General features: G+C 39.2%; 1 protein-coding gene across 2 annotated transcripts in view; it reads left to right on the top strand.

The window, feature by feature from the left end:
- fam172a (family with sequence similarity 172 member A) overlaps nucleotides 1-27,098 on the top strand; it is a 163,449-nt gene extending 136,351 nt beyond the window's left edge. For both annotated transcript variants that reach the window (XM_052555756.1, XM_052555757.1), the window contains exon 11: nucleotides 25,187-27,098. In XM_052555756.1, the coding sequence (XP_052411716.1) occupies nucleotides 25,187-25,335 (149 nt within the window). In that variant the 3' untranslated portion in view covers nucleotides 25,336-27,098. The remainder of the gene's footprint in view (nucleotides 1-25,186) is intronic.

Here is a 27,098-nt window from a genome sequence, read left to right on the forward strand (position 1 = left end):
TCAAAGTTTTACGGATGACTGATCATTTGTTTAGTATGACTTCCTGTCACAGTTGCCAAGTGCTTGGATGGCTGCTTTGATTTACGAAACCTTCCAGTGTATTAAGTGGATTTAGAGGTGACAGTGCATTGATTTGTTTCCACTGTCAGCTTGCTCTTTTGCGGCGGCCAGGGTTCAACCTGCAGCCACGTGGGCTTCACTTCGCCAGGCTCCCGGCATTCTGAATTACACAAATTTGTTCTACCAAGGTTTTCCGATCGCTTGCAGATGGGCAGCGATTAATCAGAGAGGTAACTGTGAAGTAGTTTGCAATTAGACGGCAAAGCTCTGAAGCATGCTAATTGAATCAGAAAATTAGAGCGACTGCGCAGTAATTGGCCAGTTCCCATGCAGCAGGTGCCAGCCCACTCGACTGTGGAACAAGGTATTTAAGTCACATTAGCCAGAGTAAAAATATTCCTTGATATGGAACAGTTAGATTTTCTGCTCGTTTTCACCAGCTATGTCACCGTTGGCGAACCAAGCCGCCTCGCGGCGCAATTACGACAAGCACCGCCGCACAGGAAATCGACTTTCCACAATCCGCCTCCTCTCCTGGAAGAAGTGAGAGAGAGAAAAAACAGCATGACAGGAAGTCGCAACTCATTAGCAGTGGCTGCAGCAGCACGAGGGAGCTAGGATTTACCAGTGTGCCCCCTGTTTTTTTTTTTTTCTGTACACAACCTGAGCTGAGAAGGAGGCTAGTCGATGCCATCTGCGTGTTTAGGTTTTCCTTACGTACAAAGAACTGGCAGCAGAGTTTTTTATTTTATTTTTTTCCCCATTGGTTAACATTTAAAAAGCTTTTTAACAGGTGTCAACTGCAAGAAACGACAAGCTTTCATTGTGTATGTTTGAGAAATGCCTATCCTCTCGGTATGAACTCTATACCGCCTAAGCCTTATCTATCAGATCTATGTATAACAGCGCTTCTTGCTTTCTGTGGTTTAGATACCAATGCATCATTTATTACCGATACGGCCTGTGAAACTTGAATGGCTCATAGGTGTTTTCTTTCTTCCCGTACCCGCAGAGGAAGAGTTCAGTCTTTTTCACCACCACCATCACCAGCTCCCCCTCAACCTGGCGGCATTGGCAAACATGAAAAACTGAGGGGAATTAAAAATGAATCACTTTGCAACAAGTCTTGGTTCGTGCACTCCCAAGAAGTGCCTTTGTTATAGTGAAATGACGGAGCGAGCAAGGAAGAGAAAGAGGAGGAAAATCCCCTGGTGGAGCTGAGCAGAACTTTAAACCCTGCTGGGTGCCAGTGCTGTTTGTGGGAAGAGCCCTGAGTTTGACTTCTGATTCTCTCTCTCTGTCTCGCTCGCCAGTTTCCCGGCCTCCTCAGCATGCAGGGCTTGCTCTCTCCCCCCTCTTTGATATCTTCATCTGCTCTGCCAAAGCAACGGGCTGGCTGGCATGTGAACTCTTGACGAAAGTGGATTATTCTCCCTGCCTCTCACCCCATATGACTTATTTAAAGCAAAACAATTGCCTCACTACATAGAAAGGTTATTACTGATTTAATAGAGAAATTTCATAGGAGGGAATTCAGCTATGCATGGGGTATTTTTCAGACCTTACTGAACATATTGTGCAGTCTGATATTTAAAGCTGGTGTATGTAATTTTGTGTGTTGCAAAAATAGTCACTTTTTTTTGTCTGCCATTGTTGGAGAAGCATGTACACGCACGTCACCGGCTGAGCCTGCATGATGGCAAGTTAAGCATTAATTATTGATTTTACCATTTGATATGAATTAATACATTCAACAGGAAAAGTTTGGAATGTGTGCTACTGTTAATCAATGATACAAATACTGCAACACTTGAAGGCAAGGACTATCATGAGATCATTCAATAAGTAATGAGCTGAGAGCTTTATCTCGTGCGGTCTTGTTGTACTATCAATGTGATTAAGGAACAAAAAAAGTTGTGAAGGTCATGGCTGCTCTTTCGCCCTGAAAACCAGGACTGACCCACAGTGCATCCAAGAATAACGTTACCTCAGTGGTTACTAAACAAGCCAAACTAGACCCTTACATTTAGTACAGATGATAAATAGGGGAAGATAGCTATGTCAAGTTTTATAGTTTGTTCCCCATATTGCACAGAAAGTCCATATTTTATCTAGCTTTCACTGTTACAACAATTAGAGCTTCGTGCTAAGTCAGCTTAGTCAATTTTAATGGCTGTAAATGAGTTGGCGCCAGAGCAGGAGCATTAGCACACTTCAAATTAAATTCTCTGTCTCACCAGCCTTGTAGCTGAAGATGCTAATATAGCAGAACATTGTGCACTAACTTCGTCCACTCAGCAATGCACTGGTGCCACCAAACTGTGTTCGGGCTAATAAAGGATTGTTTAGGATAAAGTAAGGTTCTAGTGACCTGGTATTGAGCTGTCTCCAGTTAAGGGGCAATTTAGGCCACGGAGCATCTGATAGAGAGACCCCTTGCACTGGAAGTGGAGTATATGTTACTTGCGTCACTAATGCAATTAGTCATCATGGTTGACTTGTTACATCAGGTACTGTATTCATGGCACAGGAGATATCCTGTCCTTAAGTCACACTGTAGGGACAGCAGAGCTGTGGGGTAAAGTGTCTGAGCGCAGGTCAAGTTAAGCAGGATGGATGCTTTGCTCTGCATCGATAACACGTAACCCAATTAGCTTTACTGCACTTACATTTGTGCTGAAATGACTCGATGGAAAGTGATGCTATTGTTGGGGTCAGTATAAAAATGTACAGGTTTTTGTCTGTATGTGAGAGTGCTTATAGCATTCTTTTCTGCATTAAGCATTTGGGCTGCCTGCTTAATCAAAATAAGATATCAATACAGTCATTTTACAATTTTACTGCAAAACAAAGGGTATATAGTGTTACTATATTTTTTAAATACCTCTTTATTTTATTATTATTCCAAACTTGAATCTTTAAAGTTTATAATTTTGTTTAGAAAACTGCAAATGTACTGGTAGTTTTCCATAAAGCACATTTCCTATAATTAAAAAAAAATAATAATAATAAAAAGTATATAAATAATAGTAATGCAATGTGTAATTCACTCATGAAGTGAAGTAAAATTCACTCATAATATACTCTTCTTCTGCACCCACTTTAAAAGTCAACTGATTTTTTTTTTTGTTGACTTCATCAATGCCTCTTAATTTCCCTTTTTACTCTAGTATTAGTATAGTTTGTTATAGTATTTGTATAGTAGTAATGTCATGGCCCACTTTTATAGTTATTTCCATTTTTAATAAATAAAAATAAAGTTGTGGAACTTTTTTCCATCCATGTAATGACATCAAAATGGGTTCCAACTGCATTTCACGTAGGCTTGAACATTTTCTAATTGAATATCCTCTTTCACCAAGGAAATGCATCAGATTGCAAAAATCTAAATCGATTTGAACTGTTTCATGTTGACATTATCATAAAGCATTTTGATTCTTTGTAACACTTCACACTATAGTTGACCGCTCAGATCACAAGTGCCTTTTAACGGTCAGTGTGCTGCTGTAATCCACTGTAAACACATTTAACCAATTCCCGCTGCACAGAGCGGGTGCAAGCTGCTTAGTTTTGTGGCTAAATCTCGGCCGCATCCACACTCATTTCCAAAAAGCCTCCAGCGGTCCGAGTGATTGGCCAGCAGGTGCATCCATGCATCGCAGCTTTTGCCTAATTCCATCTGGACCTAGAAAACAGGCGACTCCCCGGCCTCATCTCCGGGACAGTAGTCCAGGGTCATGGGCAGTGCCAAAGGTGCGTGTGAGTGACGTGGCACACTGGCTGACCCTGGCTTTTGGCAGGGCCACAGATTTAATGGGATTAGCTGGCTAATGCAGACTATGTTTCTGTTCCTTGCTCCTGATCCTTTTTTAGCCCCAACCCTCGGGGTTGTGCCAACGTTCACAGGTCGAGGGCAGGACAATAGAGCAGCCAGAAAGGATGGGATGGGCTAAGTTACAGCGTGAGGTTGCCAGGGATGCTCTGGGTGGCGTTGAGCACTCAGGTATGGACGTGACGAGCTGCCATGTTCTTAGCCTGTCGTGACCTGAAGAATGTTGAGTCGTCTGAATGCAGGAGTTTCTATTTACCGTAAATAACTGGAGCCTAATTGTAACCTTATACACTCTTTACATTGATAGTCATCCATTAGGAGTGTAATCAATGTACGGCTGGTCTCTTCCCTTCACAGCACTCAGGAACAGTTCCATGTTCCCATGTGTTGCTCAGATTGGCTTTGGTAATTGCTCAGGCAAGCATGTGGTACAAATCTGCTCTCTGTACAGAATGGTGCAAAGCCACCGTAGACTTCAGTTGAACTCTGTCTCAACTGTCTACTTTCCTTTCCTCAAAGCCCCGACGTGGCCTCCTAACCTTTCGTCGGGGCTTAGTCCTTTGTCTGGTGCACCACATTATAATGTACACCGCTTCTGAGCCGTTAGTTGTGGATACCGCTGTCCAGGTCCATGACAATTAGCTTGGGTTTGAATGGCACAGATGTGCTCTGGCTGATCCTAGGTCAGCGCTCGGCGGGCGCTTTTGACAGCCCCTCCGCATGCACTAGTGCACAGGTGCATGCAGCAAACACCTGTGCGCTTATGGCCCGGGGACACAGACGGGCTAGAGTTCCATTAGCGTAACTGAAATCAGAGAGCAAGCTTGTGGGGATACGAAGGGCCTCCCTTCTGTTACCTCTTTCTCCCAGCAGGCATGTTGTGACCGCCACACACACAGATAGCACTCTTCCTCCATGTAAATATGCACTCGCTCGCTCAGACATACATGATCACATAGCCCGACCATGATTATGTTACCTGGCCGTGTCATTACACTCTTTTGTGTACACATCGAGCCGCCATTTCTCCCAGACATCAAATCCTGTTTGTTCTCGCGTCCGCATCTCTTACACTCTCTCTCTCTGGGAATGCATGCGAAGAGATTTGTCAGCATGAGAACATGACAGACGACGTGGCCCCGTCGGCCAGCCAAAAACAATATTTAAACATTTAAATTAGGTTTATCGTAAGCCCGCTTGGTTTCACCGAGCTGCCATGAAGACGTACAGATGGAAACTACATATTAAGTGGATTTGTGTTCCCCACGCTAATCGCTGTCTCGCTGTCGTCGTCCTCTGTCTCTTTTCACTCTCAACAACAGCGGCGTTCCAGCCGCGGGAAGCTGTACTTAGCAAATACGCCCGTCTGCGTTTGAAAGGTCATGAGTATTTTCAACGTTGTCCGCTTTCAATGAAAGTTGGCTCACGACTTTAACTCCGCATCTCTCCGCCAACACAAAGAGATGACACGTTTATCATCCCTCTCTCTTAGTTATTCATGGATCTGTCTCTGTTCCTGCTCGACAGAGGACATGATGGAGATCTCAGAAGTGTAAAGCGTCCTTGTCAGTTTTATTTGCTTCTACTGCAATCAAGGTGTCAGGTTTCCGGACTTCATACATGAATAATTTTCAGTCCGGATGAGATTTCAAATGCTGAATATTTCTCTTCGTGGCTGTGCGAGTGGGCATTTGTTTGAATTGTTCAGTTAGTGTATTAGGGGCATCTTTCAGCTCTTCGCATACTGTGACAGTTATTATACCGCCCATCACTGCTGCCATTTCTGTAGGGTTAAAGGGGTAATCTCTCTTGACTCTGTGTTCCTTTCAGTCTCCTTAATATTAGTGCTGTCGGTTTAACATCTTCATTTAGTACATTTGTATTAATTGTACTATTTTATTACAAAACTTTGAGATGAAAATTTTCAGATGTTGACCACTTTTTGCAGTTTTGCATGCAAACAGTATGTGCAAATTTCAGTACGAGGTATATTGTTTTTAGTTTCAGCTGAAGTAGAATTTTAACATAACAAATGCATCTCTTTTTATGGAAAACAAATGCTCTGGAGCGTCATGTTATTTTTCCTATTTGTTGCAAGGGTTGAAATAACTGTTGCTGCTTGAAGTCTAGTGTGAGCCTCCTTTTAGTTCCCTCACTTTAGGCACACAAACACAACCACACAAAGCACTCTCTCTTGTTAACCCATCATCTTACCCCAAATCTAAAAACACTTTCTCTCCTCCATCAGTGCCATCAGCACCTCCATTAAGGAGACAGGAGAAATCAATATCTCACCATCAGACTCAAATGTTAACAAACTTTTTATTTACCATTTACCTTCAGCGCACAATCCATTTATCTGTCTCTCTCCAGTTTATGATGGAGAGCATCAAATACACTCCATAGATCAACGAGGTGATTAAATAGGTTCATTCAAACACACCTGTCCTTATTCACCACGGAGCTGAGTGATGTCCCAAACGCTCGCCAAATTGTTTACTCTAACAACCGATAGTGGAAAAAGCCATTAACTGAAGATCCCTTTTCCAACCATTGCACCACAAATGCCTTCTGTAAGGGCTATTCACTGAGTGCATTTATCATTTAATAAAATGGCAATAATCAAAGCTTATTGAATACCTTAACAGGTTCTGGGCTTAAAAATCGTAGGCAGCTTTTTATCTCTTGGCTTAGTTACAGTTTGATTCACTTTAACGATGTGAAACCTTTCAGAAAAGTATGACAGATAAACTCTCAAACTTGCAGAGAAGGACCGTTAGCTCACATTTACTCTTTGTGCCCCTGAAATAGCAATGCACAAGAGACAACACTGATGTGGTGGGATTCCCTCTGGATTGCCCACATCTTTAAAATCACTGTGCTCTCCTTGAGTCTTATAGACTCGCTCGCTCGTGCACAGGGAAGAGGAAGCGCTCACACAGGATAGAAAATACACAAGAAGAGCGACAGGAGAGAGATTACCGGTCTCCTCAGAGACATTGAGCAATATATGTGCGAGCACACATAGTTTTGGAAAAGAGAGCAGTTGGAATTAATGCATGGAAAAGTGAGAAAAAAAACACAGGCAGAGAAGATGCATGATGAAGGATGGATAAGACTGAGAGGTGTCATTGAAAAGTGATCTCTTTACATGATGTTATTGTGAGTGAGAATATAAACCGCTGATCTTTGCTTTATGAGGCATGATAAACCACTGTCAAAACTAAGCAGTTGGAGGTATTATGGGATTCTTACTTTCCCGGTTTAGTTTTGCTCCCTAAGGCGGGGCATTTGACCACAAACCATTAATCTGCCCCATGATACACATGGCAGTGGTGATCACTCTCTTACTGCTGTGGTCAGGAATACAAAAGGAAAGCTGTTCTGTATTTGGGTGGTTGTGGTCATAACCTGACATCCTGGCCCTGGATTGTTTGTTTTGGGGGGGACATACAAAAGCATGTTTAAGCACCAGCAGGAGAGCTAGTCTTTTAGTTTGTCTTCAAACAAAATCCAGAATTAACTTTTTGCCACATCTGCCATTGGAGGGAATGCAACCATATTTTGTTTCTGTGTGTGCATGGAGGAGATGTATGTATTTGTGACAAATAGCACAGCAAAAGTAGCACTTTAAACAAATGGTGTAAATATGATAGGCTAAGTAAAATGTGTTACATTAATGCCAAAGCAAATGTAGTTTTTACCAAACTATATTGTTTTCGATATTAAATACATTTCATATTTAAAACATATTGTGTATTCTAAGTTTTAGAAATTCATAATTGAAATGAATTGTCATTAAATACAAGACGTCCATAATGTATAAACCTATTTAAAGATTATCCAGTTGTGTTTGTTGGAAATGTGTTGCAACAAATTTTATAAATCTATGAAACGTGTTCCGGTAGCTCATGTGGTAGAGCATTGCTTTAGCAAGCGCAAGGTTGGGGGTTTGATTCCCAGGAAACACATTGTAGTAAGGTTCAACGATCAAAGAGGAAGGAGACCGGGATCGGCGTTCTGAGGCTCTTGGGTGTTTATTGAACAACATAAAATGACATAGAAAATAAAGTCGCGCCACATGCGCACACGTTCAAACGTCTTTCCACTCTACGATACTGCTGTCTGCTTCGAGGTTTCTCCAGCTCGTCTCTGCTCTGATTCCCCACGAGTCCTCAGCTCTATCGCCCTTCTCCGGGTGTTGAGCGGCTTAAATACCGGTTCCCCACGCCAATCACTGCAATGAGACCCAGCTGTTAATCGTCTCTCACCTGAACTACTTACCACCGCTCGTCTCTTCATTCGCTCTCCCGTTGCAGACTTCGCTAAACCACGCCTCCCCCGCCACCCACATGTTGGGAGAGAATTGACAGAATGCAATGTAAGTTGCGTCTGCTAAATGCATAAATTCAAAATTCAAATTTATCTAATTAAAAAAAAAAAAAAGTTTTCTTTAGAATAAAGTTTGGTTTCTCTTGAATCTGGGATTTCTTTCAAAAAGAAAAAGCCCAGGTAAGATGCAAGCAGGCCTGAAATTGTACAAAATATTTAGCTATTTAACATATCTTTCCAGTATCACTAAATACTATCTCCATATATGCTTAAGCCTTCTCTGCTTAGTTGGCCATGAGTGCACCCACGATGCCCATTAAAGCTCTGCTGTAGTTAAGCACCTTTACTTTTGAACATATACATTCAAATTTATTGCACACGAGGAGAGCGACTGCTCTGAAGTATCATAACGCTTTAGCACATCAAGCAGACGTAGGCGTGGAGGGTTTAAAGTTACCGAGACCTCAGAGGTCAGCAACCGAAGACATGGAGTGGAACAAGGCTTTGAAACATGCCATCAGCCCAATAACGAGAGATGCACGGTAGTAAAACTCGAAGCGATTGGGGATATATTTTAGCCGGATTGATGGATGCGGCTGTTGTAAGCAGTGGGAAGGGAATTAACTAGGCACTTTAGCTGCGGGTGGGGGGGGGGGGGTGCATTTAGTTTTAGCCTAAAGAGAGTGGCATAACCAGCCATAAAATATGAAATCATATCACTTAAGCCGACGAGTACAGATAAAGCAGTGTTTGAACTTGCAGGCATTAATTATACACTGTAAACAGAACGGTGGGAGACTTTTTACTTGTTTAAATTATGACAGAGGGTTAGCGTCTCTCCTCTGTCTCCGTTCATCTCTTTCTGCATTAATGTTCCACTTCTCTTCATTAACTTTTAAAGCTTGTTTTCCTTTCTGTCTAATTTATCACATGATACTGTATTGACCTTGTTTTCACTTAAGTATTTCTTTAAACAGAAACAGGAACAATTTGAATGTTAAGCACTCAATGTCTTGTTCATCATTTTCATCATGAAGAGAAGCAACTACATAATATTTTAGAAGAAAACAGGTAAAAGAAAATACCTCAATACTAGGTTGTTGTTGGGTGGATGCCAGTGTGTTGCTATGTAGTTTTAGGAGTATTTTTAGCACACTGCTCTGTGGTTGTTTACTGGCCCAAGTCAAAAGATGCTAATATGTCAATAATGTTATGGTCTCTAATGGTGAAGAGAATTTTGAGGAATGTATTGTTTTAGTGGTAAATATAATTCTTCTTAATGATTCAGGTTCCTCAACAATGAATTAACTGAAATTAAGAAATACATAATATTACTGTAAAATACATTTTTACCGGTGACAATCCAATATTTGGTTCTAATTACGTATCATATAAACATAGTATCAAAAACAATATGTATGAATTGAACTCGTTAAATTTATTTAAAAAAAATAATTTATTTTGATAAAATACTGTAAGTCAAAATGTGTATCTTTATTAAAATACAGAAAAATGTTACTCCAGCCTTCAGTGTCACATGATTATAAAATATTATAATACACTGATTTGCTTGTTTAAGAAACATTTATTATTATTATTATCAATGTTTAAAACAGTTGTGCTAGTTAATATTTTTGTGGAAATTGTGATATATATATATATATATATATATATATATACAGTATTGTTCAAAATAATAGCAGTACAATGTGACTATCCAGAATAATCAAGGTTTTTCGTATATTTTTTTATTGCTACGTGGCAAACAAGTTACCAGTAGGTTCAGTAGATTCTCAGAAAACAAACAAGACCCAGCATTCATGATATGCACGCTCTTATGGCTGTGCAATTGGGCAATTAGTTGAATTAGTTGAAAGGGGTGTGTTCAAAAAAATAGCAGTGTGGCATTCAATCACTGAGGTCATCAATTTTGTGAAGAAACGGGTGTGAATCAGGTGGCCCCTATTTAAGGATGAAGCCAACACTTGTTGAACATGCATTTGAAAGCTGAGGAAAATGGGTCGTTCAAGACATTGTTCAGAAGAACAGCGTACTTTGATTAAAAAGTTGATTAGAGAGGGGAAAACCTATAAAGAGGTGCAAAAAATGATAGGCTGTTCAGCTAAAATGATCTCCAATGCCTTAAAATGGAGAGCAAAACCAGAGAGACGTGGAAGAAAACGGAAGACAACCATCAAAATGGATAGAAGAATAACCAGAATGGCTAAGGCTCAGCCAATGATCACCTCCAGGATGATCAAAGACAGTCTGGAGTTACCTGTAAGTACTGTGACAGTTAGAAGACGTCTGTGTGAAGCTAATCTATTTTCAAGAATCCCCCGCAAAGTCCCTCTGTTAAAAAAAAGGCATGTGCAGAAGAGGTTACAATTTGCCAAAGAACACATCAACTGGCCTAAAGAGAAATGGAGGAACATTTTGTGGACTGATGAGAGTAAAATTGTTCTTTTTGGGTCCAAGGGCCACAGGCAGTTTGTGAGACGACCCCCAAACTCTGAATTCAAGCCACAGTACACAGTGAAGACAGTGAAGCATGGAGGTGCAAGCATCATGATATGGGCATGTTTCTCCTACTATGGTGTTGGGCCTATTTATCGCATACCAGGGATCATGGATCAGTTTGCATATGTTAAAATACTTGAAGAGGTCATGTTGCCCTATGCTGAAGACGACATGCCCTTGAAATGGTTGTTTCAACAAGACAATGACCCAAAACACACTAGTAAACGGGCAAAGTCTTGGTTCCAAACCAACAAAATTAATGTTATGGAGTGGCCAGCCCAATCTCCAGACCTTAATCCAATTGAGAACTTGTGGGGTGATATCAAAAATGCTGTTTCTGAAGCAAAACCAAGAAATGTGAATGAATTGTGGAATGTTGTTAAAGAATCATGGAGTGGAATAACAGCTGAGAGGTGCCACAAGTTGGTTGACTCCATGCCACACAGATGTCAAGCAGTTTTAAAAAACTGTGGTCATACAACTAAATATTAGTTTAGTGATTCACAGGATTGCTAAATCCCAGAAAAAAAAATGTTTGTACAAAATAGTTTTGAGTTTGTACAGTCAAAGGTAGACACTGCTATTTTTTTGAACACACCCCTTTCAACTAATTGCCCAATTGCACAGCCTTAAGAGCGTGCATATCATGAATGCTGGGTCTTGTTTGTTTTCTGACAATCTACTGAACCTACTGGTAACTTGTTTGCCACGTAGCAATAAAAAATATACTAAAAACCTTGATTATTCTGGTTAGTCACATTGTACTGCTATTATTTTGAACAATACTGTATATATATATATATATATATATATATATATATATATATATATATATATATATATATATATATATATATATATATATATTATTATTATTATTATTATTATTATTATTATTATTATTATACAGTATTCTTTAGTGAATAGAAAGTTAACTAACACTTTACTTAAAGCCTATATGTATAATACATTTAAAAGAGTTATTAAAGGGTGTAATGCATTATAATTATTAATAATGTGCATGGTATTATTACTAAATTTAAAACGCATACTGTAACAATGAAATGATGAGTGTTATAATTAATTGTGGTTACATTTATTATTGAGATTGTATTATTATTGTATTGAGAATGCATTATAAGGTGCATTAAAGGCATAATTAATGCATTAAAATTACTCTTATAATGCATTATACATAAAGGCTTTGGGAAGTGTTACCAAACGTTTAAAAAACAGCATTTATTTGAAATATACATTTTAGTAATAATTGTAAGTGTATTTAGTGTTTATTTTGATCACGTTAATGCATCGTTGCTAAATAAATAAAAAAGGTAAGTTAAGGAACAACAGCAGGAAATGCTATATCATCATAGGAGGAATACAGAATCAATGAAAATAAAATCTATTAACAGAATCAAATAAATCATAAGGTGTAGGATTTTTTTTTTTTTTAAGTGGAGCTTGATAGTAGGTAATTGTAGCTCAAATGTTGTGGGATGAGTTACACACAAATATTTTATACTGTAGTAGTCAGTTTTCAAGTATTTTTTGTTGCACTGGCATTTGTAAAGGAATGTGCTCTCTCAGTCTCTCACTCTCTGACACGTACAGTCACACATCTTCTCATACAATGTTATCGGTGACTCACATTCCATATATGTCAGAACCAGATACAGCAGGTCCACCAGTGGCAGGTGTTTACATCATTTGATCAATATAACATACTGCAGGGTTAAAGTTTACTCTTCTTAAAGGACTCTTAACCTACTGACAAGTGAGAATGTATTGATTATTTTATTCTGTTTGCCGTTCCTCGCGCTCACTCTCACCTCTGCTGTCAATAGAGTGCCATTGATAGAGTCAGAGCGGCTCCTAACCCCTGCTGTACTCGCACACCCACACCAAACACTCATCCTGACTCGCTCCTGCATCCCTAACACACTTTTGATTAATAGTGTGTCGCTACAGGGTCAAGGTGCATCTGAACATCTCTGTACATCTTATTTGACATGGGCTACGTGTTGAGCGTTAGCCTCTTTGTCAGATAAGGGTCTATAGATTTGGTCAAGGTGGGTTTTTTCTTGTTTGCCCCCAGCAGGGACAGATCCAGGCTCATTTGGAGGTCAGTGCGACCATGGAATCGCTGAATACATCTGAAGGTCCTTGTGCTGTTTATTCACCAGCCCATGGGTTCAGCTGAATGTTTTTGTTGACGTCTGTATGAGTTGATTCACATCGAGTGTGGAGAGAGCACAGAGAGGGAATGGCTGCAGCCCTCTACACTCGTCTGCAGAGAGATAGAGAGATAATTATTTGCTCTCTGACTCACATGGCATGAAAAATGCATAATGCCGGGGTTTGAGACAGCTTATCAGGGAGTTAACTCTTCCCACGCTTTGTTTATGCTAAAGCGGAGATGCTTTTAGAAGCCTGCCGTTGTTTGTGTTTGTTTGTTTGTGGAGTTTCGTTTGGGTGGGTTGTTTGCGCTGAACTTTTGGCCCCTCTCATGCTGTTTGAGTAAGTTTCGATCACAACATTAGATTGGAAACAAAACACTTAGTTTTTTTTTTCTTTTCATTTACTGCTTTTTGCAGATTTTCTCTAATGAATCATTGCCTGGGTGTAAATATGCTTTGTTCTTTTTTTCTTGTCCAGAGAGCACTCACTTGATGCCTTTGTAGTATCAGTTTGCAAATAAAGTGATTTTAGGAAGAATTGTGTGTGTGTGTGTGTGTGTGTACCTACTTAACCATATTTTGGGGACAAATTTGTACCCAAAAGTGAGCTAAACCTGACCAAAAAAAAAAAAAAAACTCCCTTTGGGGACATCCTCATTTGTAAAATTGTTATAAAAATAAAGTAAACTGAGATTCTTTTTAACTCTAAAAATGCAGAAAGTTCTCTGTAAGGGGTAGGGTTGGTGTAGGGCGATAGAAAAAACTGTCTGTACAGTATAAAAACCATTACACCTATCAAATGTCCCCATTTAGATAGCTAAGTTAACGTGTGTGTGTGTGTGTGTGTGTGTGTGTGTGTGTTTGTGTTGATCTATTATGCCTCCAAAGGAGTTGTTTTTTGAACAACAGTAATCTTGTGAAATGTTTTCTGTTTTAATATATATTAAAAAAAAAAAATTGCAAAGCTGAATTTTTAGCAGCCATTAGTCTTCTGTGTCACATGAGTCTTTAGAAATTATTTTAATATCCTGATTAAACATTTTTTGTTGTTGTTAGTTTTGCTGATTAATATTTCTATGGAAAATGTGTTTGTGTGTATAGGAGGGGAGTGTGGCGACTGTAACAACATGTTCTAGTTGTTTCCTCTTATGAATTAAACCAAAAAATCATCTGTGAAAACAAGAGCACTCCAGAATGGAAATTGACTTTGACTTGTAATTGTCTCGTGTTTAGAAATAATTCAGGATGGTCCACTAGGGATTTTTTTATTCGTTTCTTGGGGGAGATGCATATATCGGTATCATATCAGTATGGTAGACTTTATATCAGTTTATATTATATATTTTTATTTGTCCAGTTTTTTTTCCGTAATGAAGTTGATCTTTAGAAATGCTAAACATTTAACTGTATAGATAAATGTAATCTTTAACAAATCTCAGAAAGAATATGCATTTTTCGTATTATAATTATATGATTCCTGAATATATATATATATATATATAGAGAGAGAGAGAGAGAGAGAGAGAGAGAACATATTTCAAATCTTCAATGCTTTTTCCCCCTCTCTTCTTCTACTTGCTCCTCTCTATCTTTTGACAGAAGCCAGTCTCTTCTCCCTCACTCCAGGGTCTCTGTACGAGTGGACTCTGTGTTTAGGGTCAGACTAGGGTCAGTCTGGGGTCAGAGACCAAGACTGTCAGATCTACAGTATGCAGATAACCGTCGGGTTGCACAAATGTGGAGCCACAAATTAATCTCTCAAAATAAATTTTGATCTTATAACACCATTATGGAATCCCTCAAACATCACATTATTAATGTGGTTTTGCTGTCCTAACTATGTACTAGTTACATTTTAATATCTGTGCATTTAGCATTGGTTTTTGCCCTGCTTTCTGTGACCCTATCAGAACAGACTTGTGACCCATTTTTGGTTTGCAGTCCATCAGCACTGAGAAGCAGACAAACAGAGGAAATGCATTTTAAATATTGTCTGTCTCCCATGTGGTGCTTCAGTGTCATAGAATCCCCTCCATGGCTCCTGGACGGGCCCCTGACGCAGGACCCACGCATGTAGGAGGTTGTTAGGAAGTTCCTCTCAATTAGCATCCTTTTCGTCGCCATGAACTGACCTTAAGCTGACTGTTGTGCTTTCCTTGTTCCTTCAGTCAATGTAAACATTAATGTCCTCTTCATTTGAAGCCCTGCCACTGAGCCAAGTGTAATAACATTGTTCATGTGTTCGATGTGAAAGACGTGTGTTCTGTGTGGGTGTTGTGAAGAAGGGGAGCGTGGCGACTGTAACAACATGTTCTAGTTGTTTCCTCGTATCCATCAACCCAACAGAATATTCTTTGAAAACAAGAGCACGTTGAGTCCAGAATGGAATTTGACTTTGTTGTAATGGTCTTGTATTTATAAATGATTCAGGATGGTCAACTAAGAATTTTCTTTATTATTATTTATTAATTTTGAGATACAACTAGTGGTTTTAGAGTGCTGTACTTTAGCAATGTATAAACTGTAAATTTTATCAACTGTAGGCCTGTTAGTCTGAATTAGCATTCAGTTGAAATCAACATGACATTTTAAAAAGATCAATTATTAACTTAACTATTAAGTCCAACTGAAACCTTTGAAATAATGTTTGGAATGCATAGAGTAATGGTTTAACTTTTCATTGGCTGTATATTAACATTCTCAACACATCAACCAGCACCAAAGTATTTCGAAGATTTCAATATATTCAAAATTCTAGTATTCAGTTCCCACTCACTCACTCACTCGCTCACTCACTCACAATCACTCAGTCACAGTCACTCACTCATATCCATCACATCAGTTTACATTGTTTTCTTCCACACACACATGCACACACACTGTCAGGGGTCATCACCTGCTCATGCTGAGTGTGTGTGAACCCCATTAGCACATTCCCAGATAGTGGCCAGGGTACTCTTATCTCTCTCCACCCATTAATTACACTTTGTTCCCCTAAGTGATCTATTTCTGCTCCTCCCCGCCCCCACGGCCCACTCCAGGACTATCTGCTACACCTCCACACCACCACACGACACACACATACACACACGCACCAGATAAGAGTGCTAATGTGAGGCAAGCAAGGTCAGCCTGCCTTCCTCGCTGATGTGAAGTGTGGGTCCTGTGCATTAGCCGCTAGCCTGTCTGCCACCCGCTTTGCATGGGGCCGCTCTGAAGATGCCCCTGTAATTACAGATGACAGCACAGCGAGAGGCTGATCGCCCTGCTTTGCCTCCACTCGGGCTGGAGGAGACAGCCTTCGGAAAGCTCCACCTGGAAAGTATGTCACGGAGCTCTCTTGCGATGCTAAACACATGTGAAGGCTGTGTACTTATAGTTTTAAAGCCAGTAATCCAGCTTCAGATCACACTTCCAAGTCCACTGTGTTGGTGAGCGCCGCCAACTGCAAAATTATGCCAGCTAGTCAGCGAGGGGTGCCTCACCCCAACCGGTCTGCATCGCATTATTATTGTTTTTCCTACAAACGGAATTCTCCAACTAACTAAATCATTTTGCAACTTATTCAATGAATATGTGACTAGTCTTATGCATGAAATGTAACGCAATGATATTTGGCATAGGTGGTGATGTATGAGGGAATTTTCGAGATGTCTGATCCGTATTGTTTGATTAAAAATGTATTAAAAATTACAGCAAAAAGCAAGATTACATAATATAGCATAAATTCATATACAAAACACGTATAATTTACATAATAGTTTCAAATTAGCTTACATTTCCCTACCCTCCTTTTAATTGTAACAATAGAAAATATATAATTACAGCTGTTAAGTTTGTTACATTGTTCATACAGTTATACATGCTTTGTGTGTGTGTGTGTGTGTGTGTGTGTGTGTGTGTGTGTGTGTAAATTGTAGTAATATTTTACAGCCGTTACATTTGTTATGCTGTTAATACAGAGTTATACATGTTTGTGTGTGTGTGTGTCTGACTGTATATATATATATTTTTTTTTTTCTTTTGCCTTGCCTTGCCAGAGGATGACAGGCTCCTCCAACAAAGTCTGGTTTCTATCAAGGTTCTCTTTTCACCTGAATATCCTTTTTTTTCTTTGCCAAAGTTAACCTTGGCTTACGCATTAAGAGACATTTCTCTGTTAAGCTGCTTTGAAAAATTCGAATTATGAAGTGCATAACACAGATAAAACTAACTTGTTCTGGTTAATGGTGTCCAACTTACAATGAAAAAAAAAAACAATTTTGAACTCAAGGCGGTGCAGTGTACGCATGTAATAATTCTTTGCCAAGTCAGTTTCTCCATTATTGTCCTGCTGCGTTGTGTGCTTGACTCAATGGCTGCATTAGCCCGTGGTTTGATTTACACCGTCTTGCATCATCCCACATCTGCTCACACCTTCCAACTAAACTGAGATTTGAAACATGTCCAGTGCAATCAAATAAATTTTCGTGATTCAGTCTACAAACACACCCGTTTCGTAGATGCATCTCACTGTTAGCAGAAGCAAAAAGAACCCATTGTCTTGTGTAGTTTGCACAGTGTTGGTATGGATGTCGTTTAAGTGCGGAACTATCTTCGGTCCATGACTGCTGCTGCTCCTTTAGTAAACACACTCAAACACTGTGTTCTTATTTATGTATCGATCTGCCATTGATTGCCTGTTTTTCCTCACACGCCTCCTCGCGCTCACTTTCCCAGGCAGAGTTAAGAAGGTAGCAGCACCTGTAGGGTTCATCTGTTCATCAGGTTTAACGTGGAGGTCTCATTAGTGGGAAGTGGGGAGAGTTAGTGTCATATAACATCATTTTGTCATCATTTAGGTCTCACCCTACATGCAAGATTAATATAGTCATGTTTATCCATAGAAGGTTTGGGGTCAGTGTTATTGTTATTTTTATTCTTTATCATAAATCTGATAAACAAATGTATCACATTTTGCACAAAAATAATAAGCAGCACTGATAATAATAATTAATAATTAATAATAAATCTAATGTATCATTAGAAGAATGATTTCTATAGGATCGTGTGACACTTAAGACTGGAGTAATAGCTACAGAAAATTCAGTTTTGCCAACACAGAATTATAGATTAGAATTTAGATTAGAATATATTAAATATTTACTTTAAATTGTGAGAAAAAAAATAGTATAGTGACCAATTCTCACTATTAACTAGTTACTTATTAGCATTAACTGGCTGTCTATGAGTACCTATAAAGCACATATTCTGCATGACCATATTCTACATCCCTGATCCTACTCAATACCTAAACTTCACAATTATCTTTCTAACTATTAATAAGCAGCGAATTTAATTGAGCAAAAGTTTGAGACAAATGTCGTAGTTAAGAGTTTGTTAATAGCGAGAATTTGACGCTTAAATAAATTGTGACCAAAAAATCAGTAGCACTTTATTTTACAGTCCTGTTCCTCATGTACATACGATGTACTTATTATAGTAATTACAATAACTATGTAATAACTAGGTACTAACCCTGAACCTACCCCTAAACCTAACCCTACCCCATCCAGAACTTTCTTAGATAAATACACTGTTAAGTACACTATAATTACATGTTAGTACACGTACTGTAAAATAAAGTGCAACCAAAAAATCTTACCCTCCACAATCTTTTGAATGGTAGTGTGCTTCATGTAACATAGTGACTTACCCAGCTGCTGTATGACAAGTGACATTCTGATGGTCACTCAGTTGTCATGCTGAGCAGAGATATCTCATTGATCCAAAATCCTGCTCCACATCGCTGTAAGTGTATTAAATACATACTTCATTTTCACTTATATTTACATTTACTTACTCATATTACTTTTCATTGGAAGTGTGTTATGTCTAGTTGAGACACAGTTTAAGGAGATGAGGCAGAGAGCACCAGAAAAGAGGTTGTGGAGGTACACGGTTGCCTTTTCTAAGAATTGGCCTAAGAATTTTCTTCTAATTTTATTGGATTTGTAACATCTTGTCATGACTGTGTAGCCGTATCTAAACAAGAGACCAAAGCCAGATCCTGTTGTACAGTTTTGCACATCTATATTCCATCATCTCAAATATAAGAGAGTAAAGGTGACTTAAAATGGACCAGAGAGTGTTGTGAAGTTACACACATGCAGTGGTGTTTTATGTTGTCAATGATTTCAGAGGAAATGTGCAAATGTTCACGCGGTCACCGTGTACTTAATTCAAATGCATTGACGGTTTTTAGAGGGCTTTTGTCTGCGGTGCCAATTTCATCAAACAGTATCTAACACCTCTCATCTGTGTATGTGCAATTTTGCAAGTGATGTGCTGTGTTACTGTACACTCTTGACACGCTGTCTTGTGCTGGTGCTAAAGCCTGTGTGAATTAACCCTCTGTGTACCTGAGCTGTGCTGATGACAGATCCACATTAATACTCAGTTCATTTGCAACAGTTTTGATCCCCCATCTCTCCCTCTCCCTCTCCCTCTCTCTCTCTCTCTCTCCTCTTTGTGAGATCAAATGATCGTTTATCCACTCTGTTCATCTGTTTTGTGAAAGAGCTGCAGGAGAAAGACTATTATAGATTAAAAATAGATTTATTCATGTTAATAGATTACTATTTTTACATTTTTGCTCTTACAAAATGTTGACCATGTGTATGTTTATAACGACCATTATTCTTCTTTTTTTTTTTTTTTTTTTTTTACTTGTTACATGAATAAAGCAACCTTCTTATGTAGCATGTATAACTCAATATCCTCAACATTGATGGCATACTTAAAAATATACAGTATCTAAAAATAAAAGCTATACATAGTACTAAATCAGAGTTCATTGATTGCATTAATCTTATACCGTAAGGCTTCGGTCACTCTTCCACAGACCACTTAATGAATATTCTAGTACTGTAATGATGAGCAACTGGGGCTTAGGATTTGTTTGCACTCCGGGTCTCTCCGTCATTCTTGTTTATTTTTCGTTTTCCCCTCCGGAGTCGACTCTGACATCTGCAGGCATTTTTATCAGCGGCTAACTTAATTATGCTACTGTGGACTTAGGTTATTTGACTTGCTAACAAATTAGTCTTCAGATTAGCCTTGCTATCAGTGTTTCTGCCCCACTGTCAGGGATATGGTTTGTCGTTTCGGAATTCCTCTGTGATTCTTGATTTGCTTTATTACAGGCTATTTTATAGAGAAGCAAACAGCACAGTCAAGCTGTATAATGAAGCGCTAGCTTACTTGCAAAGTGCTAGCCTGGGCTAATGACTAGCTTTAGTCGGACTGGTAAAACAGATTCAGACACCCAAGCGCCTCCATTAGATTTTCTCTCCTGAATACTCTGCAACAGAATAAGCCACTGCCAGTAGTTACAGCTGTCTTTGGTGGGGACAGTACCTGTGGTATGATTTGACTCCGTGTCCCCCAGAGTCTCAAATACTCACGCTACACATCCCACACTGGCCCTTGCTCTCCGGTTATCTCGTAAAGACTCCATTCCAGCTCTATAAAACTTGTCGTCTTTATTACAGCTAAGTTGAGGCGCCCACTCTCAAAAAAAAGAAGAAGAAAAAACCACTAAAAAAACTGAACTGCTGCAAGGGACGGACACACTGGGAATGTGTTGTGGAGCTCATTCTCTTGTTGCCTTTGCTCCGTTCCAAGCTTCAATAATGTGAAAAGAGAGGAATGAAACTTCATTTCATAGCATTCGTCTCCTGCTCTCCCTTCATTCACTCACTCTTTACCCCTTCTTGCTTTGTTTCCAAGTTTATAAGTGAATTGTAGGTTCTCTCAGCAGGCCCTGAAGCCACACGTTCGCTTTCTCATTTATGGATGTGTAATGAGTTCTGCCTCTGTTTGCTCTTACAACAATAATAAGTAAAGGAAAGTAATTAAAAGAGGCAGAGGAGGGGGGGGACAAGGGGAACCCACCGCCAGACAGGTCCTGCATATGGGCAATTGACAGAGAGACTTTTTGATGAAATCGTAGGTGTGCATGCATGGTTTTTTCCCTTTTCTATTTGCAATTTTAAGTGCTTTTTTTTTTTTTTTCAAATGCATTAATTTAATTAGATATAATGCAAACAAAGCACGCTCTAGTTGCAGCAGTAATATTTGCTCTTGGCGTCTAACGTGAAGAGGGATGAGCCATATCCTTGAAGGGCAGTGGGTTTGTGTCGGGGGAGCGACGGGTGGGGGTTGGCTATAGAGTATATTTAGATTTAATTAGTTGTGTCACGAATCGTAGCTTCTCCATCACAGAGTTAACACAACGTGCTAGAACGTTGACACCTGTTCTGGCCTCGTTTGTCCTCGAGCCGACTCTCTCAGATCGCTTCTCAGATGTTCAAGCATGCATGGCAAAAGCGCCAAACCGCTAGAGCATAGAGCAAACAAATATCAGAAAGCGTTGGGACCGGAAATCTAAGCCCTTTGCTAACAGGGACACAGATAGCAAATAGACTCCGCCACATCGTGCAACGGATAGTTTCCCCTGCTAGTGTTACTCTGACTAGTTCATTCTAGTTTTAAGTAAAACTATAAGCACACTGTGTGTTGAACAGGTCAAGGATATAATTGCGCTTATTTGCAGTGTGTGCACAAAAGACAGACGCACATAAAAAGCTACGATAACTGCAAACAATCACAGTAAGACAGTTAGACGTTGAACTATTTTAATTACTAGAATAGCAGATACTGTAATTTTTCAACAACTGTGTTATTACAACATGAAAAATGTCTGGCAATGAAATCAAGTAATTTTGACAAATAAATAGAATATGCCAGTCAATTAGGAGACACGACTGAATGGCACGCTACAGATGGAGACCAATTACAATCAGCACACTTTGATATTTTTCACTCTGCGAGTGTTACTTGCGGCGGTGCTTTGACTGCTCATTCACTTGAGCATCGTTCACTCATGAGCATTTTACCATCACACGCGATTACCATTTGTAACGCTTCTGGTGAACGGAGAAAAAGGAATTGCCGATAGCTAAAGCTTGTCTTCCTTGATTTATTGTTGACATGAATGTTGAAAGAGTGCTTGTGTTTGTGCGAGTGTGTCTGTGTGTGAGGGAGAGAGAGAGAGTGTGTGTTTGTCACTGGGACAATGTTTCAAACACTATTTGTCACAGCGAGATCAAAGAACTACTAAATTACCCTCAAAGGTATCCAGCTGAATAATGTAATGGTTCATTATAAAGATTTGATCTGCATCTGGAAGACGTCCTAATGGGGTAGTGAAATATGAAGCGTCATTATGACAAATACACTGGTCAAATGGAGTCGTAACATAGATAACAGTGGCCTGGTGTGAGCGGCAAGTGTGTTTGTGCTCATACTGTGAGGTGTGTCATTGAAGATGAGGATATCAAAATCGTGTGTGTGTGTGTGTGTGTGTATATATACACAAGCATTTTTGTAAGCATGAGTATGTTGTGAGGAGTGTCTGGGTCGTGTGAGCATAGTCTGCCTGCTGGAGAGTTTTCACTGAAAGTAGTTCAAAAGATGCAACTTCTACATGTAACACAAATACATGTGTATTATTCATAATTATGATGTTAACAGAAAGCACAACATTGTGTTTGTACATGAAATTGTATGTGATTTTCTGCAATATCCTTCAATAAAATTTACCTTTGAGAATTAGTTACCTAATTTTCAAGTTTAATACTTCAGTGCTTTCTTGTACCGTCTTATAATGTTTTACTGTTTTAAACGTAAAAATAAATAAATATGTGAAATATGTATAAATATATTTATATTAAATATAATCTATTTTTATCTGAAACATACAAAACTTTATTTATTAGCCAATGCATATTGAAAAATAAAATTTAATTCCAAACTGAAAAAGTAATTAATATCATTTTACATTAGGAAATAAATCAAATCATTTGTAATTAGGCAAAATGTAATTTTGCTTATTGTCATCATTTCTGTGTATTGTAATTGAAGCATAAAGTTTTGTCATAGCTTTAATAATCTGTTTCCCACTTAAATGTTAATGGATTTTTAATAGTAGCGTGCCATTATTTGTAAGTTATTAAAGAAATTATCAGCATTATATCCCTCCAGTTTAAAGAACTTAAAAAAATCCCCCAGGTGAAGAGAAAAAGAAATGTGAAAGAAAAAGAAAAAAACTGAAGGAACACCAGAACAAGAGACTTTCCTACTTCTATGTGCAGTAGACATTGCTCTCTTTATTGAAAGATGACATTTAATCAATGGCCATCTCTTTTAATGGCATTCATTTAATTTGCGATCTAGCCAGGCACGGCTGTCCTCTTCCGCTATTCTTTGTGTGTCCATGCGAGCGAATGACGTAACTGAGACACGCCGTGGCACACATACACTATTGATTACACTCAACACATCTTGGCAATTAAGAGATGGCAAGGTAGAGTAATAAAGGGTCATTAGTGAGGCATGCTTGTGAACCCTCATCAAAGGTGATGTCGCCGGCAGGGGCGGAGCTCCCGCAGGGTCGCCACAGGGGCTCGGCGCATTTGCATATCTGCTCGGAGACGCACTGTGGCTGACCCCGTGGCTGGGATCAGTATTAGTCGCTCTCGTTGATCAGGGGTTCACCACCGGTTCAAGGTAACAAAAAGTGAACCCATCGCCGTTAATTGGTCCTGGGGAAAAACAGAAAGAGAGACAAATAAAAAGGTTAGTTGGGAAAGGTGAGGGGGCTTGAAGTGGAGGCAAAGTAAAGGCTGTGTGCTCCAAATTGGGTATGAATTATAAATAAGAGCAGTGGAGGCAATGTCTTCTCCTCTGGAGTGCTGTTGTGCCAGGACCTACACCACTAAAGAGATTGTTTGGGCAGCAGGTATCGACTCGCTGATCGTCAACTTGGTAAACTTGACCTGAGGCACTGATCATTGGCCGAGTTAGAAAGACTCGGCCATTCTGATACACATGCACACCTCTTTCCTATCTCACCACAGCTATCTTCATCAATACTGCCCAGACAGAGTTCAATGTAATAAACATGGAGGTCAATATCATGGTCATCTGAGTGCACTTTTGGCATGGTCCTTAAAGTTGGTCTTTAATTGGATCCCTCCGGGCAAGTTCATGCACCAGTTGCAATGTGGGGAAAAGAATGAGAAATCGTGATTGGGGGGGGGGACATCAGTCTGATCCTCTTTGTTCCACACAAACTGATGCAGACCTATATCAAGGCAGTCGTATACTTTAAGCTACGTACGGTGTGAATGGTTCAAAGAGGAATTGATCTAGCCGGGGTTCAATTCAACCTTTCTCACAAACAGCACAATAAATAAACAGACCCAGTGTACTTGTTTCGCGCCAGACGCTACCTGTCTGAAAGTGCTGCATTATGAGGGCTGTGAAAGGCTCTTGTGGGACTTTGAAAGGTCTGATGAGGACTTAGGGTGTGCATGTCACTTCACCTGGATCCAGTGACCCAAACATGGGAATTCTTTAACCTGCTGCCACTGAGGGAAAACTGAGCCATTTGTGGATTAAGTGATAGGTGTATCGAACTCCAGAGAGAGAAAATGTAATCTTCCATGGATAGCGGCCATTCCATCCATTGTCCTGAAGTACGCAATATCCTAATAGATGGAAAATGTTTTGTTGGGGCACACAGTACACAACACAGGGTCCAAAGTTTTTGCTTGGCATCAGATGCACTAAACTATTTAGAGTATGAAATAGTTCTCACATATCCCTTCCTTTAATCGAAGGGCTCTGAAGACCTCAGTAGGAAGTGTTAAAGGAACAGTTCGGTCTAAAAATGAAAGTTCTGTCATAATTTTTTCACCCTCATATCATTCCAAACCTTATGCAGAACACAAAATAGATCATTTTAAAAAGTGTATTATTGTCCATACACTTTGACTATGTGGAAGTTGTACCTTTAGGCGAATGGCAGCTTGGTGCATTAACCTTAAAGGGACATTTTTGGGTCCCAATTTATATTAAGTGGACTTAACTACTATGTACTTACATATAAATTAATAATTTGAAACTATGTGCTTACTGTGTAGATACATGTTTTTACATTGTACATTTTAATTGTACATGTTATTACATCTGGAATTAATTTCTGTAGTTACCTTTATAATTGCACTGTTGACCAATCCATTACACCTTAACCCACCATTAAACCTACCCATACCACCCTAACCCATATTCCACCTCTAATATGAACACAATGATTATATTAAAGGTTTTTTATGGCTGTATGTTTTTCATGTCCACCTTCATGTTCTGTCTTTTGCAGGTACTGAGAAGCACGAGTTAACATCATGGAAGAGCTTCCACTCCATCTTTAAGTTCTTCAGCGATGCCCTTAAGGACCACGAGGATGAGTCCTCCTCCAGTCCGGTCACCACACGCAGCTCCCACCGCATAAAAAATGAAGACTTATAGAGGGCTAACAGATCCCAAACCAGAGCCCACCTTAGTCCCCTCTTTGTTTTTTTTCTTCTGTTCTTTTTATGAAAATATTCCTCCTTGAAGCCCTCCTCCCAGTGAATTGTATGACTCTGAGGAGTGCAGGGTCAGCCTGTATACATCAGAATAGCGTTTTGCATTACTTCTGGATGAGTGCAACTGTCAAAGCAATATGGGTTCACTGCTTGTGCCTCCTGTGGGCCACTGTGTGGATTTGGTGGTGGCCCATCGGTGGCCAGATTAAGGCTGACAGGCGGCGCCGCACACCGCCTCTTGATGCACCTCTAATTATCCTGACATTGTCCTGAACTGAGCTAATGCCTGGGAAGCACCTGCACACACACACACACACACGAGTCTGACGGGTCCTAGTGCCTGCCTTCAAAGTCTTTGTATCTCTCTTTGGTTTCCCCCCGTTGTTTCATTGTTTCTTTCCAGGGTCTCACTTGCATTTAAAGAGCTTGTGCGCTTAAGAACTTTGTGTGTCAGATGCTAAAGGCTTACGGGTTGTTTGATTCATACACATAACACTTTACAAAAGAAAAAAGCAACTTTAGAATCAAACATCCATTGAACGGCTATCTCGAGACTAGATTTAGAATGAACACAATGAAGTAAGCAGTTGACAGCATGACAAATTGAATGAATTCTCCCGTTTTTTAAATCCCTTATACCTTGTGCGAGCATGAATTCTCCATCTCCCTTTGACAGAGCAGATGTCAGTCTTGGAATATCATCGTATGTGTCAGGATCAGGACAATTTAATGTTATCCAAAGTATAAAAGCCATTTCTTAAGATGTTTGCCTTTTTGCAAAGTCGATGACTATTTGGACTGTTTTAATACATCATTCTCCGCTAAAGCTAAAGCATGTTATGTTACTGTCTAAGCAAAGACAAGAGACATTGTCTCCTGGACAATTTGATATTAGTTGGAGGCTTAAAGATGTGTCATTCAGGCATGTCAACAGATGCATTCGCTTAAAAATTAATCTCACAGTAAAAGGCTGTTTTAGTCTCATCACTTTTTTAGAAGTATCATTGCTATTTCATATTGCTGAAGGTAATCAATATCAGTAGTTCTAGTGCTTTATACATATTCCATTTTAAATATGTTTTTTAAATCCAAAATAGAGATGTGATTACACCTGACAAAATGCAAGACCCCACCCAGAGGCTTTTGTGTTTGAACTGTTTTTACAAATAATTAAACTTTTAATATTCCTGCAAATATGCATTAGATGATCAACAGCAAGTTGCTTATACTGTCTAGTTAAAACTGTTCAATTCAGATCCCAATATTGTTGCCAAAAGAATTAACACACAACGTTCATCTTTATTTGATTTTTCAAAACTGACAAGCCATATGTGAATATTAATACAGCCTTAAACCAAATCGAAAACTTAATTGGTTTGTAAATGAGCAATCATTTTAACAATTCATATTTTAATCTAAGATATCCTTGTCTGAAATAATAGAAGTTTAACATGTTTTCTGCCTTTTTTTTATTCGCTTTCTAGGGTTACATTAGATCAGATATTTTAACTTTGATTTCACTTCTCATAATGCGTTCAAATATGTTAGTCCTTCGTCTTTGAATTGATGGCAGTTTGTGCCCCGATTAATAGTCAGTTTGTTTTCATATCATGTGAATGTAATATATCCATGCTGTAATAAAATGTATTATTATAAAAGTTCTTTATAATAATAATAAAAAATGATGCGTGGCCTATAAAACTA

The sequence above is a fragment of the Carassius gibelio genome, chromosome B5, assembly GCF_023724105.1.
Source record: "Carassius gibelio isolate Cgi1373 ecotype wild population from Czech Republic chromosome B5, carGib1.2-hapl.c, whole genome shotgun sequence".
Taxonomy (NCBI): Eukaryota; Metazoa; Chordata; class Actinopteri; order Cypriniformes; family Cyprinidae; genus Carassius; species Carassius gibelio.